This window comes from Sminthopsis crassicaudata, chromosome 5, assembly GCF_048593235.1.
Source record: "Sminthopsis crassicaudata isolate SCR6 chromosome 5, ASM4859323v1, whole genome shotgun sequence".
Taxonomy (NCBI): domain Eukaryota; kingdom Metazoa; phylum Chordata; class Mammalia; order Dasyuromorphia; family Dasyuridae; genus Sminthopsis; species Sminthopsis crassicaudata.
This window is the reverse complement of record NC_133621.1, coordinates 81735357-81757364: the sequence shown is the minus strand read 5'-3', so window position 1 is coordinate 81757364 and position 22008 is coordinate 81735357. Positions and strand designations below refer to the sequence as shown.

The window sequence follows — 22008 nt, the reverse complement described above, 5'->3', positions numbered from 1 at the left end:
GGAAAGGGAATTATACTGGAAGAAGAGGAAAACAGACTTAAAATGTGATAAATTACATCTCATGGAGAGGCAAAAAAATTACTCTCATCAGATCTGGCTCAAAGAAAATATCAGACATAGTTAGCTTCACAGAAAAACTTGTCTCATTCTAAAGGGAAGCAGGAGGGGAAAGGGGAATGGAAAGGAAAGAAGGAAGCTAATAAAAGGGAGAACAGAAGTAGAAGAGAAAAGGTATAAGAAAGGGGGAAGGGCTGTAAAAAGGGAGAGTTGTTTGAGGGCAATAGTAGTCATAAGTAAAATAGTGGGGAGAAGGAAAAGAGAAAAGTATAACTTGGGGAAAACAAAATGTGGGAAATACAGAGTAAGTAATTTTAACTTTGAATGTGAATGGGATGAACTCTCCCATAAAACAGAAGCAGATAACAGACTGGATTAAAATCTAGAATCCTACAATATGTTGTTTAGAAGAAATACATTTAAAGCAGAGTGATACATTCAGAGTAAAAGATAAAAGGGTGGAGCAGAATCTATTGTACTTCAGCTGAAGTAAAAATTGCAGGGGTAATGATCCTGATCTCAGATCAAGAAAAGCAAAAATAGACCTAATTAAAAGAGATGAGGAAGGAAACAATATTTTGCTAAAGGGTACCATAGATAATGAAGCAATATCAATACTAAACATATATGCACCAAGTGGTATAGCATCTAATTTCTTAGAGAAGTTAGAGAACCTGCAAGAAGATTAGATAACAAAATTACACTAGTGGGGGATCTCAACCATGCTCTCTCAGAACTAGATAAATCAAGCCACAAAATAAATAAGAAAAAAATTAAGGAGGTAAATAGAATTCTAGAAAAGTTAGATATGATAGACCTTCAGAGAAAACTGAATGGAGACAGAAAGGAATATACTTTTTTTTCATCAGTACATGGAACCTATACAAAAACTAACCATATATCAGGGCATAAAAACCTCAAAATCAAATGCAGAAAGGCAGAAATGGTAAATATATATATATATATATATATATATATATATATATGTTGGGTTTTTTTTTTTTCCCCAGATCATGATCCAATAAAAATTACATGCAATAAAAAACCCAGGGGAAGATAGACTAAAAAGTAGTTAGAAACTAAATAATCTGATCCTAAAGAATGAGTGAGTAAAACATCAAATCATAGACACAATAATTTCATCCAAGAATATCACAATAACAAAGCTGTTCTTAACATAACAAAGCTGTTCTTAGGAGGAATTTTATATCCCTAGATGCTTACTTGCATAAAATAGAGAAAGAAAAGATCAATGAATTGGGCATGCAACAAAAAAGAACAAATTTTTAAAAAATTAAATATCAGATTTGAAATTCTGAAACTAAAAAAGATTAATACAATTGAAAGAAAACAAATTAATAAACAAAATTTTTACTAAAAAACTCAACAAATAATTAAACCTTTAGTTAATTTAAGAAAATCAAATTGTTAGTCTCAAAAATGAAAGGAGAAAAATTTCCACTAATGAAGAGTAATAATTAGAAATTATTTCACCCAACTATATGACAATAAATCTGATAATCTAAGTGAAATGGAAGAATAATTACAAAAATATAGAAGAGGAAATAAATTATTTAAATAATCCCATTTTAGAAAAAGAAATTGAACAAGCTATTAATCAACTCCCTAAGAAAAAAATCTTCAGGGCCAGATGGATTTACATGTGAATTCTACCAAACATTTAAAGAACAATTAATTCCAATATTGTGCAAACGATTTGGGAAAATAGAGAAAGAAGGAGTCCTACCAAATTGCTTTTATGACACAGATATGGTCATATCTAAACCAGGTAGAGTCAAAACAGAGGAAGAAATTTATAGGCTAATTTCTCTAATGAATATTGATGCAAAAATCTTAAATAAAACATAAAGAGATTACAGCAAGTTATCCCCAGGATAATACACCATGACCAAGTAGGATTTATACCAAGAATGCAGGGCTGATTCAATATTAAGAAAACTATTAGCATAATTAGCTATATCAAAAATGTTTTTCAAATGTTTTTTCTGCTCTATTGCGATAATCATATGATTTTTGTTAGGTTATTAATATAATTAAGAAGAATTGAAGTACATTATTAAATAGAAAATGAATAATTTTGGTTATATTAACAAATTTTTGTACAAACAAAACCAATGCAGAAAAGATTAGAATAGGAGAAATAAAATGGGGGGGAAATTTATATTCAAATCTTCTGTTAAAGGCCTCATTCCTAAAATGTGTAGAGAAATGACTCAAATTTATAAGAATTCAAGCCATTCTTCATATGATAAATGGTTAAAGAATATGAACAGTCAGTTTTCTGATAAAGAAATTGAAACCATTTCAAGTCATATGAAAAGGTGCTCTAAATCACTATTGATCAGAGACTTATATAAACTAATGCTAAGTGAAATGAGCAGAACTAGGAGATCTTTATACACAGCAACAAGATTATATGATGATCAATTATGATGGACATGGCTCTCTTCAACAATAATATGATTCAGGCCAGTTCCAATGGTCTTATGATGAAGAAAGCCATCTGCACCCAGAGAGAGAACTGTGTTAACTGAATGTGGATCACAACATGGAATTTTCACTCTTTGTTATTGTTTGCTTGCATTTTGTTGTCTCTCACTTTTTTTCCTTTTTGATCTGATTTTTCTTGTGCAGTATGATATTTGTGGAAATATATTGGATAACCTATTGTCTAGGTGAGGTGTGGGGGGGAAGGAGAGGAAAAATTTAGAACACAAGATTTTGTAAGGGTGAATGTTGAAAAGTATCTATGTATATATTTTGAAACTAAAAAGCTTTAATTTGAAAAATAATTTAATTTAAATTAAATTAATTTTTTAAAAATAAAAAGATTTTAAAAGTTGTTATCTGGATTAAATAAAATAATATATGTCAACTCATTTGCAAATCATAAAATACTATATATTTAGCTACTACCATTCTAAGGTAATCAAAATTCCTACCTTTTAAGATTCATTTATTTGGATCAAAGAATTAAGTCTCCTAACCTCCTCCTTTTTTAAAGTACAAATACTCCTGTCATCATCTGCCATTAAATATTCTAACATGAATATATATTTAAGTTTAGCAAATATAACAACAGCATAACTTCATTGTGACAAAGATACTGTTTATATGTATTATCTTTTTGTTGTTCAGTTGTTTCAGTCATGTCTAACTGTTCATGATCCAATTTGAGGTTTTCTGGGCAAAGTTTTTTCATTCTTATAAAATGGCACATTATTTTATTTTATAATATCTTTATGAGGTACTATCACCTTTCTGTTACAATTATCAATATCATCAATAGTTTGCAGATGAAGAAACAGTTCCGAAAGATTGCTCATCAACAAGTATTTGTTAATTGCCTACTATGAACCAGATACATTGTGTGGGAGGTATTAGGGATACAACAATAAAAATTTAACAGTCCCTGTCTCCAGGAAGCTTGCATTTTATTAGAAGAAATAGCACATGTACAAATAAGTACACAAAAAAATAAATACAAAGTCATTCCAATGAAGAAACAGTAGCAATTGAGGGAATCAGGAAAAGCCTTCAAAAGAGGGTATCATTTGAGTGGAGTTTTAAAGGAGCATAAAAAAGGTAAAGGGGCATTGATATATGTATTCCAGATCCTGAGTACAACTTAAGCAAGGATAAATGGCTTATCCAAGGTCATACATTTTATAAGAGATAGAACAGGCCTCAGGCCCATGTTTCTGATTAACTAGTAATCTAAAAATGTCCTGAGTGTAGGATGATGAATTCTGGAAGTAAATCCTCTGATAATAAAAGGATTTATTGGGGTGGGTGGGTGAGCTATATCTGAGAGAAAAATCACAGTAAGGGCCCTCAGAAACTAGGAAGTAGCCCAAAGGTACAGGGTAACTGGGGAGAGGTAGAACAATGGAGAAAATGAGAGAAAGGACCCACTTTTCTAATACCTAGATATATGATTTAGAGTTTAAAGGAATCTTAGAAGGCCCCTAATCCAACCTCTTCTTTCTATAGATGAGGCCTAAAGGGGAAAAGTGATTTATGTGAAATGACATTTTATGACTAACATGGAGCTTGTCTTGGAATAAAAAAAGATCCAGAATGGAATCCTACCTCAGACATCTACTAGCTGACTGCCCTTGGCTTAACCACTCTGAGCCTCTCTTTTCTCATCTATAAAATGAAGGATCCAATCATGAAGATGTCCCAGAGCCATTCCAACTGCAATACACACTATGACTCCATCATCTACACTGCTTGGTTTGGACCCTACTATCATCACGACTTCCCACACTTATCTCCCAGAACAAACTCATCACCAGGAAATTCAATATTATCAGAGATTGATTCAGCTTTGTTATTCACATCCCCTCATGAACTCTCAGTGTTTTCTGGCCCTCAGACGGAAGGGCTGGCACGGCAAAAAACAAAAAACAAAAAACCCAAAAATCTATTGCCAAAGTTTCCCTTCAAAGAGGGTCAAAAACATGTCCAACTCTTGATTTCCCATCAGATGTATAGTACCATCATCACACTCCTGTGCTAAGTACACTCTCCTCCCTTCCCTCTTTCCAGTTTTCTTATATGTGTTTTCTTCCCTCATTTGATTGCAAACTCCTCAAGAACAATAACTGACCTTTTTCTTATTTGTTCTCCAGTGTTTAGTATAGTGCTTAGCATTTAATAAATGTTTATTTTGTATTGGACTATATTGTATTATCCTGTAGTCATGCTGGCATTAGCAAGGACTCCCCATCAAAACATAGGTGACAGAGGCAGATTTCACTTAACCCTGAACTTCTATGAACCGTGTTCTTCTTCTCAGTTTTACGTTTTACTCTTATATCACTATGAGAGTGTGTCAAGTTGCACTAAACATCATAACATATGCCACGCTGTAGATTCATATAACATTAGAATACTATTATGTATATTCAGGCATAAATTCTACTTTTGTCAGCTTCCTACACTACAGATAGTCCTACAAAAAGAAATCACTTTGCTCTGTCAGGCAGTTGGCCATGACTAAAGGCTATTTGATGCTCAAATCAAAATTCACCAGATTGTAAATCATCCAAATCTGTCCCACTGGTCTAAATGCTGCCCTTCCTAAGCACCTGCCCCTTTATCCATCATAGCAGTACCAGTACTTGCTTATAGCTCATCAGAGTATTTGTGTTAACTAACAGTTAAGTACCACAGTAGACAGACTTTTAAGATTTAGAGTAGATACGTTTTTGTTGTTCTGATTCTTTGTGACCCCATTTGGACTTTTCTTGGCAAAGATAATGGAAGATTTGCCTTTTCCTTCTCCAGCTCATTTTACAAATGAAGAAACTGAGGCAAACAAGGAACTATGACTTGCCCAGTGTTCAAGGACAGATTTGAACTCAAGAAGATGAGTCTTTGTGACTCCAGGTCCAGCACTCTCTCTACTTTTGCCCCCTAGCTATCCCAGAATACAGAAAACTTGAAGTTAAGTACTGGTTGTGTGACTTCAAGTAAGAAACTTATCCTCTGTATCCCTCAGATTCCTCATCTATACAACAAGGGACTGTTGTATAAGATCCATCCCTACCAGCTACAAATGTGTGATTCCAACATCTTTTGGTATATGATTTACCCTTATCCACATCATTTTGCTGCTGCATATACTTACCAGCTGTGTGGCCCAAAGCAAAGTATTTCATTTAACCTCTTTCAGACTCAGGTCCCTCACTGGTAAAATGGGAGTAATAATAGCCCCTATTTCATAGAGTTGTTGTGAGGAACTAGTAAGATAATATGTCGAGCATTTTGCAAACCTTAAAGCACTATATAAATACTATTATTTTTGTCCTTTCTTAAAAACAAGTTTGTATCCTACTGACCTTGGAGGATACATCTAGAATTTCCAAAAGCAAAGAGTGGGGAACAAAGAATTTCAGGCATGTGGAATGAGCAAAGGCAGGGTGAGTGACTGAGTGTGTGTGTGTGTGTGTGTGTGTGTGTGTGTGTGTGTGTGTGTGTGTGTATGGTGGGGAGAAATCTATCACCAAAAATATAGAGATGGGTGTATATATAAAGTGCTTTGCAAATCTTAAAGCACTGTTGAAACACTGGTGGTTTTCAGTACATATGGAAGGATTGGGGTAAATGAAGCCTGGACATATGGGAAAGCAGCAGGTTTGGAGGCACCTGAATTCCAGACTAAGAAAATCAGGAACTTGTCCAATAAGAAGAAAACCACTGAAAGATTCTGAGAGAGATTTCACACTAACATTTTAGAATTTTTTTGTTTTATCCTTATTTCTGATATGTTGACACTGGTTTCCTTTGTCATTTTATGTTTTTCATTTTATACATTTAACACCATTATTCTGAAATGTGAGTCCACTTACAAGTGAGTCTATGACATGATAAAGGTTAAGAATCTGGGAGTAAATGGAATAGCCTGAACTGCTATTTTATAAGTTGGTTTTTGTTTTGAATGTGTATTCTTTGAATAGATTGAGCTGGAGGTGGAGAGAAAAAGAAGAGGGGAGCAGAAAGGTGGCTTGAAGCAAGAGAAACAGGGGAAGAAAGAAGCAGGGTGAGGACCTATCAGTCAAGGACCAACTGGTGAATGAAATTCCCTGAACAGGCTGCTCCATGTGCTGAAATGGGAAATAAAGAACATGGTGGACGAGGCTGCCCTTGAGGACCGTCTTTACACAGGAAGAGGCATCTGTGTGGTTTTCAGAAGGGACAGTCAGAATCAGTGTGGTCTGACCCTGGTATTGTACATAAACTCATTTCACACCCCTTGCTAAACTAGTCTTAAATGCCTTTTCATACTTACTTACACTATCTGTAGCTTCTCATTCAATGGATGTTTTCTAATGCTTCCAAAAGAAAGGGGAAAGTGAAGCTTTCCTTTTCATACATGCACACTAATTGATCATTACATTCGTAAGCTATTCTGATCTTTCTTACATATTCTCTTGGGGCTTTCTAAAGAGGCAAGCAATCATTGAAGGGCAGGGGCTGGGGCTGGTCCCATTATTTCCAACTCTAAGACCCCACACCAAGCAGAGCCATGCTCCCAGCCTAGCCAGCAGGCATACACATGGCTCCCTCTGGATCCCATTAACCCTACTCCAGGATTGGCTACAGGAAGTTCATTGGGGAGTGAGGTGTGATCCTGGTTTCCTAGCCCCAGGACTCCCTCCCTCTTTTCTATTCAAACATGGTTGTCCAGGGAACTTTTAGACCCAGATGTAGAATAACATAATGGCGATCTCAAAAAGAAACACCTCCTCCTCATACAAAATCTACAGATAGGAATTAATCACGAGTAACAAACAAAACATCCTCCCCCACCCACCTCATTCTCAGACATAAAATCCCTGACCAAAAAATTTTCAAGCAAATATGCTGAATTTCTCTTGGCATGGGAAGAAAAAAAAACAACTCATAAACTTATTCAAATGTAAATGACATTAGATCCTGCCTATTTCTACAATGGCACACAGGGTAGTGAGTGAAACTTAATGGAACAGTAGCCTAGTTCAAGATTCTGAACCAATGGTACGCCTCAAGGTTAGATGGGGAGTCGTGAGCTCAACCCCAAAGGTGTATTACAGATTTTCAAATGTCAGAGCTTCCACCTCTCTTCCAATTGCAAGCTCTAGGGTTAAAAGGAGCAGACCATGAAAAATCCTCATTAAGGTAATGGCTTCTATGCAAGTCTATTAACTGTGCTCTCTCTTTTTCCCCCTGCTGCATCAAAACTGTAGCCAGTGTTCTGGTGTCACTGGTGAAACCTGCTGTTTGAAAAGTACAACCACTGGGGTGAGGTGTTGGAGGCAACACTGTCTAATTAAAGTATCAGTGACCTGACAGAAATGTCTTCTTTACAATAGTGGCCTCCAGCATTGTTTAGAAAACCTCCCTGATACATTGTTTGCAGTGTATATGGTATGTGAGTGTGTGTGAGAGTGTGTGTGTGTGTGTGTGTGTGTGTGTGTGTGTGTGTGTGTGTGTGTGTGTGTGTGAAAGACATTCAGATATCAAGAGAAAGAGAGATATGAGAAGTATTTTTTAAGCTTCTTCCATGTGGCAGGGAGGGTGGGAGGGAGAGAGGGAGGGAAGGAAGGAGGGAAGGAGGGAGGGAGGGAGAGGAGGGAGGGAGGGAAAGAAGGAGGAAGGGAAGGAGAGAAAGAGGGAGAGAGAGAGGGAGGGAGGGAGGGAGGAAGGGAGAGAGGGAAGGAAGGAAGGAGGGAAGGAAGGAAGGAAGGAAGAAAGGAAGGGAAGGAAGGGAAGGAAGGAGGAAGGGAGGGAGGAAGGGAGGGAGGAAAGGAAGGAGCAGCAGCTCACATCAATTAAAAGGCATTTATTAAACACCTACTATGTGTCAAACATTGTGCACAATTACCCCCTTGAACTCACAATCAGAATGTAAAGATAGACTTCATCTTGTCCACCCTTCACCTTTTACAGAATATGTCCCCAAATATAGGATATCCCCAAAGTCAAAACACTCTCTATATAGCAAAGTTGGATCAAAATAAATCCCAGAGTTGCAAAAATAAATATATCCATCCAATTCCACTCATATTCATTATGGTCTGGATCTGGAGATAAAAAGATAAAAGTCCCTACCCTTAAGAACCTTACATTCTTCCAGGCAATTGTGACTAAAGGCACATACCGAGTATAAAAGAACAAACTTTATGTTTATTCATCCATCTAAAGAACCAATTTCAGATCCGATTGACTATGAATTTCCCAAGTGGACTATAAGATCCTTGAGACTTTCACTTTTTTTCTTTATCTAGCCAATATTTGTTAACAGTGAATAGCATACAGTAAGCATTTAGTAAAAGTTGATTAACTCATCAATGCTTCAGCCCAGTGATGAACATACTATAGATATTTAATAAATAACTATGAGGTAATTTGAGCTAGTTGTTGTTTTATTATTTATTTGAGAAACATGGCTTTTGGATTTTGTTATTGTTCTTAGGCTGTAGTTAAGTTAGTGTATGAGTAGTGGAGATGCATATCTGTTTAGAGAATTCCATAATAGCAATATAATATAGATCATGGCTCAATCTTCACATTTCCCATCCCTCTTTTTTCCCCTCCCAAAGTCTCCTTTATAGAGGCCATGAGTTACTTCCATTCTCACTAAAGCTCTTGTCTTATTTATAATCTTCTAAGAAGAGATAACTGGGAGTTTAGAGCTCAGTTATGACCTGGACAAGTGAGAAAGTGAAAAACTATAACAAATTAGTCACCAGGCTATCTCCCTGAGTGGCTGATTTTACTGATGGGAAAACAAGCTCTGAATCCTATTAGTTACATGGCGCCCAAGCAAGGATGGTGGAGTGTTAGGGCTTCTGTTCCAACTCACACCCCAGACATTCAATCCAAATGGATATTCAGCCAGGGTGAGGACTGTGCCTCTGTTTGTCAAATACTCATCTCTATAAAGAAAATTAAGGCACTGAGACCTCACTGGGTAGTTTGCTATCCAAGAATTTTATGAATAATAAATAATAATCATTACCATAAGCGTTCCAATAAATCCTAGCAAATGAATAGAAAAATCTTGCTACTCTTTGATAAAGCTGATTAAAAAAACAAAAACAAAAACAAAAAAATTTCTTTCCATTTAATATTGAAAAACCTGGAATTTATCTTTAATGACTTATTAAAAAAATCTGTAGAGCTGGCAAAGGGGTTATAATAAATGCCTTGTAGTGACTTGCAGAGTTGATCCTTAATAAATACTTGCAAATGAATAAAAATGAAAGAAAGTAAATTTTAAAATGAGGAAACTGCAAAATATTAAAATTAACTCTACAATGAGGATAGCTACAAATACATTCATTGAACCTTCAGGAATTAAGGGAGTACTCTGGGAACTATTTCTAGTTTGAGGTCATACCTCACAAGAACTTTATTCTATCAATGGTAATAAACTTAGGTTATGCCATTGGGAATAATGTGATTTTACCAAACTCATTTGTTTCAGAAAGGAAATAATATATCCAAACACATAAGAGATTTCTAAAATACTAGCTTATTTAATCCCATCTATAAAATTTCAAGACTGGTTGTTGAATTTCTTTTTGGTGACATTTACTGAAAGGAACTCACTACTTGTAGGGGCAGCCCATTCCATTTGGGGAAAGCTCTCAGATTTTTTCCCCCTGGTGATTACCCCAAACTTTTTTCTCTATAATGCATTGTTCCTACCCCTATCCTCTGGAAATAAGCATAACAACTCTAATATCTCAACCACTTATTAAATGCCTCTTGGCAATGCATTATAGTAATCACTGGGAACATCAAAGTGAAATGAGACACAGTCCTTGCCCTCAAGGAATATATAATCTAATGTAATGGAAGGAAATAAGACAAATACACAAAAACAAAAATACAATTTACATGTAACTCATGATAGAAGTATCCTCCTGGAATAAAGGGCCTGGATACACACACAAAGGGAACTTTTACTTTTCCCTCATTTCTATATACAAATTCCCATCCTGGGACCCTAAGGGGATCATTAGTTCCCCTTAACAGCAATCATATTTACAAGGCTCAAATCACAAAATCAACATATTTATAAATTAAAAAACACTAAAAAGGATTCACAGTTTAGCTCAGAGTCAAAAGAACCTTTCCTTATCTATAACTGGGTTACTCATTCAATGGGACATGTTTATTCTTTTCTGTCCTTGGTTGGGCCGCATCAAGTAAGAGGCAACAGTCTGTTCTTCAAATGTAGCATATTTTTCTGAAGTCACTTTGAGCATCGTTCTAGGGTTCTTCTAGGCACTGCTCCCTCACTGGACTTCACTGCTATAATTCCACAAGCAGATATTAGGAGTCTTGACACTTTCTCTCCCTGCTAGTTCTCTCTTATATGGCATGACTCACATCTACTTTGGTGCTATCCAGTTTTGCTCCTCTTGAACCGAAGGTTCTCATTTTATTTTGCAATTAAACTATATAGAGTTTACCCTAGCACCTTTGCAGAAAGAGTAAACTCTTCTAAAATCTCTGGTATTTTAAATTTTTATTCCTTCATTTTCTTTTCCATAAGAAAGCAATTTTATAACAAAATTTGTACTTCCCCTTTTTTTGTTGTTGTTGGTTTTTTTTTTTTTGGTGGGGGGGGTTATCTAGACACTGAACTTGACAAAAAATGTCCCTAGGTCTGGAATTTCAATGATGTTGGGAATTTCTACTGAGGAAAATCCTTTTGCCAATGCAGATCAGCATCTCTTTCATAACTTTAAATATGAGAGTGTTACTTGAGGTATTGAAAGGTTAAGTGATTTAACAGGATCACACAGAGAAAAAGCATACATAGACCTTGAACCCAGATCTTCCTGACTCTGAGGTCAACTATCACTATAAATGTTATTCTTCTTTTAATACAGACAAATTCTGATTATCTATATTGACAACCATAACAGATTTTATGCCTGTGGTCTACTAGGGTTCCAGTCTTTTTCTTGTGAACTAATTTCTAGTCATCTCTGCTCCTACTCTATGCTTGGCAGTTTAATTTCTGACACAGAACTTGAAAGTTTGCACATTATTTTTTAACATGTCAAAGTACTTTTCTATCAATGATCAAATTATGTCCTCATAATATTCTTTGAATAAGTGAAAAAGTAAAAAATCCCATTTTAGGTGGGCAAAGCTGAGCCCCAGCAAAGGTATTCATTAATCAAATTAGTTTTGCTAGATAATGACAGAGGTATTCTGAAATCAAGAGCTAGTTTCCTGATTCCATAGACAATATTCTTTCTACAAATTTATATTATTCTTTTGTTGTTGTTGTTCCTAGAAAACAATTTTAACTTATACTTCCACATTCAAGACCTGATTTCAAGACCACATTCAAAACTACTGGTTTTACAAAAATGAAATATAGAGTGTAGTCTGGTTATACTGATCATTGGAATGTAAACCTCAAAATTCAGGGTTTTTATTCTGGCTAAATCATTTACCTTTCTCTAATTGATTTCAAAATATGAGCAATAATGATAACAAACAGTATAAAGAGAACCAGATATAAAATTTGGAGATCTAAATTCAAATCCCAACTCTATCCCTTACAAACCTAACTTGAGCAAAGTCACAAGCTCTCTGGGTTTCAAATATCCTCATTTAAAAAGTAGGGTTTGATATATTCCTTGGAAGGTTTCTTCTAGCTCTAAAAACTAAAATCCTGTGGCCTCCCTAGGATATGATGAGGCTAGAATTAGATAGCTGATGTAAAATCTCTTCATATGTGTCAGCAATATAGAAATTCAAGGCATTAGAAAATAATTGCACAATGTGTGCCAATTGTTTATTAACAAGAAATTGCTTATTAATAAGAGGGTGCTGCTATATGCTGTGTCAGAGTCCTACTACATTATAAACTCAGGCAGATTTCATTTCTGTTCAAGATAGATACTATTATTGTGGCATAAACAAGTGTCACGTGACTTGTTCCCTATCCTCCTTCAGAAAAAATTGCTAAGAACAGAGTCGGAGTTTTCATTCACAGACTCTTTTCCCTTCTAGTCAGAAGGGCTGGTTTTACACAATGAATGGCTTTTCATATCATTCTGGAACACTGGGTGGTCTCTCACAAAATATGCTCACAAAATGAGACCAAGTCTAGAGACCTGTCATTCCTGTCCGAGCAGGTGGCAAGTCCCAGAAGATCAGAAACATTCTATTGTCTTATTCACATTAGACTACCAAAGCCCATTTCCTATAGCTCCTTAGTTAGGGGTGGCAAAGGAGAGCAGGACTAAAAAAGAGGTTATCCTCTGCAGTTTGAAAGATTAGTTATAAGGTTAATAAAAAGGATTCGCTTTTACACATTTATATAATAATAATAAATTTAGGAAGAGGATTTTTAGTTAGAGAACTTAGATTTCAATCTTAGGTGTCACTTATCAACTATAAACCAGTCAGCCAATCCTTTAAACCTTCTGGGCCTCAGTTTCTAAGAGTTAAACCAGATGACTTCTGTGGTCCATTATAGCTATAAGTCAATGAGACACTCTCTAAACTAGACCTCATGAGACTATTCTTAAACAAGCTAAGCTTCTGAGCTTGGACTACCTGTCCTGAGAGCCCATTTTCCTGACTGGCAAAAATCCACTATATTCATACATTTGGCAGTCCAAAAATGATTTCTCCAATCTTCTAGACATTCTCTCTGCTCCATCTCACATTTTCCATTTCTTGCACTGGGAAGATTAATCAAATCAACATTTCTATTGTATCTCTAAAGGGTATTTCAATTGAGTGCCCTACTGTTTAATCAACCATCTCTGTGACTTTCCAATTAAAATATTTTCCCCAGGCTGCCACTGTTTTGTTGTGTATTATTTTCCTCATTACAATAGGAGTTACTTGACATCAAGGACTAAACTTTTGAATCTTCTCATTGGGTATTTATATGCCTATCACTTGACATATTATCTGGAAAATCATAATTCCTCAAAAGCTTTTCAAGCTATCCATCCATTCATTTTTTATGACTCCAATAACATATATACATTTCAGCCATAAGTATTGCCTATTAGGTTCTATAACACCATAGTCAGGACATTACATCTTCTTGCTATGTTTATTGCCTTAGGAATGTTCTGCTACTGTCCCAATAGCCAAAGTCATTGTTTTTGTTCTTGGGACTCTCTTGTCCCATCTGTTCCTCTTACTTCCCTCCTCAATATTATCTTTCTCCATATTCCTTTTTCCTGCTGACTACCTGTATTTCTACAATCAGTGTCCATGCCTTGGATTTAATGTATCATGAGAAATGATAGAAATGAGACATAATAGTGGGATTTCCTACCATTCCTGTATTTTGTACTCATTATATATATTGATATTATATAAAACTTATTCTGGGAAGAAGGAAAATGAGATAATATTTTGTATTATACAGGTTATTAATTATTAATTATTGAGAATCCCACAATACAAACTTGGTCCATTATGTTGGAGCAGATTTTCTGATAAACTGGGTTACATTTTGAAAAGCAAGGTTTAAACAGTAATGCCATATGCAAATTAAGAGAACAAGGGATAATTTACCTATCAGATCTTTGGAGAAGAAAAGAATTTGTGACTAAAGCAGAACTAGAGAACATCATGAAAATCAAAATGGACAACTTTGCTTACAATACGTTAAAAAGGTTTTGCACAAACAAAACCAACAACAAAACAAGATTAAAAGGGAAGTTCAAAGCTGTGTTTCTGATAAAGGTCTCATTTCTAAAATATATAAAGAACTGTGTCAAATTTATAAGAATGCAAGTAATTCATCAATTGATAAATGGTCAAAGGATATGAACAGACAACATTCAGATGACGAAATTAAAGCTATCTATGATTATATGAAAAACTACTCTAAATCACTGTTGATTAGAGAAATGCAAATTAAAACTCTGAGGTACCACCTCACATCTCTCAGATTGGCTAAGATGACAAGAAAAGATAACGATAAATGTTGGAGGGGATGTGGGAAAACTGGGACATAAATCCATTGTTGGTGGAACTGTGAATGGATTTAACCATTCTGGAGAGAAATTTGGAACTATGTCCAAAAGGCTATAAAACTGTGCATACCTTTTGACCCAGTAGCCCATTACAAGATTTGGATTCCAAGAAAATCATAAAGGAGGAAAAAAGACCCACATGTCCAAAAAGGTTTGTAGTTGCTTTTCTTGTGATAGCAAAAAATTAGAAAATGAATAGATTTGGGGGAAATGCTGAACAAGTTGTAATAGACAAAGGTAATGGGATATTTTTGTTCCATAAAAAAATGATGAACAAGCTTATTTTAGAAAGGCCTGGGAAGATTTACATGAATTGATGCTGCGGGAAGCAAACAGAACCAGGAATTGTACACAATAACAGCAAGATTGTGCCATGGACAACTATGAAAGACTTGGTTCTCATCAATTCAATGATCCAAAGTAATCCCAATAGACTTTGGATAGAAAATGCTATCTGCATCCAGAAAAAAACAAAAACAAAAACAAAACCTAGGAAGACTGAATATAAATCAACATATGGTACATTTACTTCTTTTTTCTGCTTTTGAAAAATCTCTCCCATGGTTTTTTTTTTTTTTTTTCCCTTTTAATTGGATTTTTCTTCCCCAATATGATTCATAAAATAAAGTATATTGAAATTAAATAAATTTACTAGAAAAGCAAGGTTTATCCTAGGGCAGACTTGAGGATGCCAAAAATTAGAAACAAAATGATGGCACAAAAGAGAAGAAATTCACACTGAATTGAATGTAATACCCCCCGCACACACACACACATACACTCATAAGAGAAAGATCCTAGTATGCTTTGATGCTAGGATATATTTCAACACTTTTAAAGTGCCTATCACTCTTGTACCCTCCCAGCCACATCTTAGCTACCAGTTCAGAGTGGCCATATGCCTTCTGTCCAAAAACCCCCACAACAACTCTGCTATTAGCTCTTCAAAAGCTCATGTTATTTCTGTGTGTAAGATGTAGAAATGAGTCCATTATAAAGCTTCTAAGTACAGAAATATTTCATTTTGATATTAATAATAATACATATTTTATCTTTGATTCCAATTGCCACAAAAAAGACCTTTTTCAGAGATTACCTTTTTCCTAATATCCCTGTGAGGTAAACAGTGAGATGTTATTATCTCAGTTTTTCAGAAGGAACAAAAGACAGCAGGATTTTGATAACTGAGTTAAGATCATAAAGTTTTTCAACTGCTGAACTGGAACTAGTTTGGTTCCTCATTCCCAAAAGAGTTATCCATCCACAAAGTTAGTAAGCCTGGACTTCTACTCTTCATTGATATTTATCTAGTCACTTTGCAAAACAATAGGAGGGGAAGACTATGTACTTTTTTGGTCTGTAACCTTGGCTCTTCTTGGTATTGTAAAATGAATGTATGTTAAACACTCTGCTTTCAATTTGGAATTCTATTCTGGGTACATTTTACCAAAAGGCTTTTGCTTAGTTTGGCCATCATAATTCATGGCAAAAGTACTTTCCAAGATAACTAAGACAAAATCACTATGAGGCTCACTGAATGATTTTTGTTTTTAACTGACAATCATTTGCTAAACACTCAACATTACAGGGCTCATCAGTAAATCATCTATCATAGTTCTTGGCCTAAATCCATGGATCAAGTCTACTATTTGACCTGCATTATACCTCTGTGGGAGAGCTTCTGCAAGATGGTCCTTAGATGTTCAAGAACTGGGGGTGAAATTTCATATCGGTATGTGTCTATCACAGGCCCCTGCTGGCATCTTCCAAACACTCCATCTGTAGGAAAAAAGGAGGCAGCAGAGGGAGAGAAAAAGAGAAAAAGATATTTCATTTACTGAAAGGAAGAAACATAAATTTATACATGCATTATATTTAATTCTAGACAGCATTAAGGTTTTGGAATATGGTTTTAAAAAGTCAAAGAACAATGAGAATTCTGAAATAGTTAGGAGACTTTAAAAAATAAAATAATACAACAATGTGTCATGGAAAGCCTTAAGTTGGAGGAAAAAAACCAATTTATTAATGTATTAAGATTTGATTTTTTTTTTTTAACTTTTCCCACCTTCATTTTGCTTTCCTTCTCCCTCTTCCCTTTCCTTTTGTAATTTCTTTTCTTCTCTGGCTTTTTTTTCCTTCTTTAATGTGAGTTTTTAATTCTGATAATTTGGTGACCTAAAAAAAAGTCAATACCATCTAGTGCCTGCATTTCCAGTGAAAAGCAGAGCAGCCAGAAAATATAAATAATAATTTGCAGAAGCAGTAAGAATTTGTTGAAATATTTTAATGCATACACTGTGTGTTAGGCTCTAGTAAATGAGGACTGAATCAGTAATGGCCAGTGAAGGCTTATTCAAGTAGGCTTTCTAATGAATGCAATAAAAGAGAGCTGCTCACAGAACAATGAGATATTAATGGGGCCTAATTTATTTAGCTCTATTCCATTTGTCTAAAATGACAGACTCTTCTCATCAACGTCCTTTCAAACCACACCTTCTAATTAATTTAGGCCCTAATTAGTCTTTATTTGGTGAATTGTTCATTTTGAGACAAGCTTCCTGTGGGGGGTTCAAACATTCAAATTACCTTCCTTTCTTGTACACAAAAGGCTAATTCAGTGACTAGGTGCTTCACACACAGTGCGGCCATCTGCAGTTTTAGGTCTTGGGTAGAAAGGGAGGGAGGGAAATGGTTTCCTTTTATTGTTCACCCTAGTTTTGCTATATACAGTGTAGCTAAAGAAAACCATTCAAATGCAACAAGTTTAATTAGCAGAAACACATTCTGCCTAGTGCCAGGTTGACTCAGTAATTACTGGTCTGATATCACATATATGCTTAAGACGGAGGCTCCATTTGATTAGCAGAAAATGGCCTTAAGTACTGCAAGCATCTCATTGATTTCTATGGGACTTTACGAACCTAAAGAATATGGGAAAACAACTGGCCCAGCTGCTCAAAGAAGGCAGACAATGGTCATGCAATGGAAGATAAACCTGGCGCCATTTCCTTTTTCCATGCAGAGTTACACAGCATTGTGCATTTCATACAAGTGCCTCATTGAAAGCAATGCAACGGCTAAATAAAAACAGAACATTTGCCAATAGTACTTGTAGAGAGAGAGTGAGCAAGGCCTATTTTTCTCCCCATCACCTAGTGAGCTGCATAGCCCAGTGAGCATGCAAATACAAAAGGAATTTCTTAGTTGGGTTCCTTTCTCTCCACCCCCACTCTTGGAATAGAAAAGAGCTGATCTATAAATGTGTGTATATGCATCTATGTTCTTAAGAACAACTTCCATTGCACCAAAAGCTTTGAATTTATTTTCCCAGATAAGAAAAATAACGTCGATGATTACATAGGATTTTAGGCTTTCAAAAAAAGAGTTTTTTCTATAAGGTAACTGTCAAAAGCCCTCGAAAGCACCTTTCAATTTAAACCAATCTGCACTAAATCCAACAATCTAGTAATCTCTTTAAGTTTGGTGCCACATGGCACCAAAATTATTTAGCTAGCTGACCAAAATTATTATGTATGATAGCATGGGCAAAATTCATAGGATCAATCAGAGAATCAGTGTTTTTATCATTAAACAAAGAGAATGGGAAGAAATGTGGTTGTTATTTTGAAAGATGTTCTCTCATGTCTTTTTAGAACCTTTTTCAAAGAAACCATTCCAAAGCCTCACAATTTGCCTACCAAAACATATAGCTCAGAGCTTCTTAAACTTTTTCCACTTGGGACCCGTCTTCACTGAGAAATTTTTACCCAACCCCATCTTGAATGTGAGATAAGGTGTTTCTGGCAGCATTTGGATATACACAGTGCAAAGTATACATATTATGAATCCAGAACCAAGATTTCATTGAAGTCAGGAGATGCAACATGGAAAAACGCTGCCAGAGACACCTCAGATTTGTTACATTTTGATTTTGAATTAAGTTTTGGTCACTGTATTTAGAAACCTTTTGCTCTTAGCAAATTATAAATATAAGATTGTTTGGTCCCATATGAAGTCATGACCCACAGTTTAAGAAGCTTTGATTTAACCAAAGTATTTGATAATCAGTTCATTACTATTCCTTTCTCTCCAAGTCAAACTGCACCACTTTGAACATGGTTGCTTTATATATTACAGTGAATATTTCCAGGAAGAAAACAGGTTATTTGATTTCTAATATTCTCTGCTAAAGTACAAATTGGGAGGTAAAACAAGTGGTTCAGTGGACAAAGTTTTGGACCTTGAATCAGGAAAATCTGAGTTCAAATTTGGCCTTACATACTAGCTATGCAACTCTAACTTAGCTTCTTTTTGTCTTTTAATCCACTGGAGAAGGAAATGACAAACCATACCAGTATCTTTGCCAAGAAAACCCCAGGAATACCAATCATCCATGGGGTCACAAAAAGTTGGACATGACTGAACATCATCAACAAAGCATGAATAGAAATAAACAAATATTATACATTTTTCATTATTTCAAAGAAAAATAGTATAATAAAAAAGAAACTAGTAAGACCTGTATTAAAAGAAGAGTAATTCTCAAAAGAATGTCATTAATTTCATGAAGCCTGTCATGAAATTTAGACTGTTATGTTATTCCAAGGTTAAGGATTGGGATAAAGTGCCATTTGTATAGGAAATGCCTTCTGACTATATTAATTCTAGGAAGTCATTCTTCTAGGCCTGAAAACTTCCTGGTTTTTTGATTACCAGTTCCTGTTGATTCTAATTCCTAAAATGTCTTTTATTTGTTCCTCTCCATTCTATTTCCATTGCTACCACCCTAATAAATGCTTTCCTTATCATGTCCCCATAGTCAATAGCCTCTACCAATGTAGGGCAGGATCTTCTTTGCAGTATCTGGTCTTAGAAGGATGCCTAGAAATAAAAGAAGTTGAACCACTTGCCCAGGGTCAAACATTTTTCATGTGTAAAAGAAGTCTATGAAAATGGATCCTTCCTGCTTTGAGCCTGACTCCCTATCCATTATGACATATTTTATTATGACAGATAAAGGAAAATCTGTAATTGGTTTTATGTAATATAAATTTTCTTATTCTACTTAGAATGACATGATTATACCTATGTATTACCTATGTTCACTGATCTCAAAATATATCAGCCTTTGAACTTGAAAAGACCTTTCAACAAAAATTTTATTGAAGGAAAACTGCAAGAATATAAGTCAATAAAATACACAGAGATGCTTTCATACTCATGCCAATTTAAACATTCAGTGTTTCATGGTTTTTCACAGCAAAGAAAATTGTTCCATGAGCAAAAACGAATTGAATCTCTGTACTCACATTTTCGACTCACAAAGAGTTGCCCTTCTGAATGCCCTACCTGAAACTCAAACTCAACTTGCCCAAAATTGAACTTCTTATCACTGTAAGAAAATCCATTCCCCTTCTAACTGTTGCATTCCCATCATTATTATCATTTATCCATTCTCTTTTACCCAAAGTCTTAATATTTCTTTAAATTTCTCCCTCTTTGCCTTTCATATCTAATTGTTTATCAAGTGCTGTCAATTCCATTTCCTATAAACTCTCACATTTGTCAGCTTCCCCTCTCATTACCATAGCCACAACCACAATAAAAGTGCTTATTACAATCTGCCCAGAAACAAATGCTTCCTAACATGTCATAGGATCATAACTGTATTTTTGCTGTTCCAAGTAATTTTTATTTTTTAATTAAAGCTTTTTATTTTCAAAACATATGCATAGATAATTTACAACATTCACCCTTGCAAAACCCTGTGTTCTAATTTTTCCTTCCCTTTCTATTTGCTATTTCCTCCTCTAGATGGCAAGTAATCCAATATATGGTAAATATGTGCAAATCTTCTACATATATTTCCACAATTATCACATTGCACAAGAAAAATCAGATCAAAAAAGGAAAAAAAAGAGAAAGAAAACAAAATGCAAACAAAAAAGTGAAATATATGTTGTAATCAACACTTAGTCCCCACAGTCCTCTCTCTGGATGCAAATGGCTCTCTCTATCACAAGGGCATAAGAACTTTCCTGAATCCTGTCCTAGTTGAAAAGAGCCACGCCCATTGGAACTGATCATCATATAAAGTTGCTGTTGCTGTGTACAATGTTCTCCTTGTTCTACTCACTTCACTTAACTTCAGTTCATATGAGGCTCTCCAGACCTTTCTGAAATCATCCACTGAGGATCATAACTTTAGAGCTGGATCTGGATAGTCCTTCAGAAACCATTTAAATAAACCACTTAACAGATGAAGAAATTGAGCCAAGAATGGCTATTGATGAGGCAGAGGAAGAAGAGAAGGATGATAGCTAACATCTATAAGCCCTTTAAGGTTTGTAAAGTTTTCAAATTGCCTTTTCCAACATCACAAAGGCATCAGGGAGAAGACAATAGATATTCTCAGGTCCCCTGAATCTAAACAATGTTCTTTCCATTATAGACTTGTACCTCTCCAAACTCTCCTTCAGATTGTTTGAAGATCTTCCTTATGTAAAGATTTAGTCAGGCTATTGCACTCACTCAAAAACTCACTATTGCTTACTGCCTAAAATTCCCATTTAATCCAGGATTCCATTATCTTAGACCTCCTCCTGTAATTTATTCTCCATATTTCATGTTTCCATCAAATTGTACTATTTGTCATCTGCTGCACTTATCCTTTCCTCTCTTGCCTCTTTGCCTTTGTTTCTTCTATTTCTTCTCCCTAAAGCTCCTAATTTCACATCCCCATTCAAATTCCTACTCGTCCTTAAAGCCAAGCTCAGATGCCAACTGTGCCAGAAGACTTTTCCAATTCCTAAGGCATGTAACAACATTTCTCTTCTTTGACTTCAGATAGAACTAAAATCAGGTTTTTCATGTATTTTCTTATGTATTTCATGACATATCATAGTTATTTGGGGACAAAAATTAGACCTTATGTCATCTCACAATGCTCTGCACAGGTCTTAACTCAGCAGCCTAGCTTTTCCAGAGCAAAGTCTCTGAAGGTGCGATTTGAAGCATTCCGCATTTGTAAGTAGGTGATATAATAGACAGAATGCTGGGTCTGGAGTCAGGAAAACATGAGTTCAAATTCAATTTCAGATACTTATTTATTTTGTAAGTAATTCTGACAAGTCACTTAGCCATGGTTTGCCTCAGTTTGCCCAACTATAAAATAGGGATAATAATAGCACTTATCTCCCTCAATTGTTATGAGGATCAAATGAGATCATATTTGCAAAAAAAGGGTTAGCACAATACCTGGGACATAGTAAGTGCTCTATAAATGTCTATTCTCTTTCCCTTCTCCCTTCTGGAAGAGGTGACATTTGAGCTGAGTTTTAAAGGTAGCCAGAAATTCTAAGGATCAGAGGTTGGGAGGGAAAGTATTGAAGGCAAGGAG

The 22008-nt window shown here is 35.3% G+C and overlaps 1 protein-coding gene across 6 annotated transcripts in view; it reads right to left on the bottom strand.

Annotated features, from left to right (window-relative positions):
- The window catches only part of PTPRN2 (protein tyrosine phosphatase receptor type N2), a 1470018-nt gene that overhangs the window by 1025563 nt on the left and 422447 nt on the right, over positions 1–22008 (bottom strand). For all 6 annotated transcript variants that reach the window (XM_074267305.1, XM_074267309.1, XM_074267307.1 and 3 more), the window contains one exon: positions 16272–16385. In XM_074267305.1, the coding sequence (XP_074123406.1) occupies positions 16272–16385 (114 nt within the window). The remainder of the gene's footprint in view (positions 1–16271; positions 16386–22008) is intronic.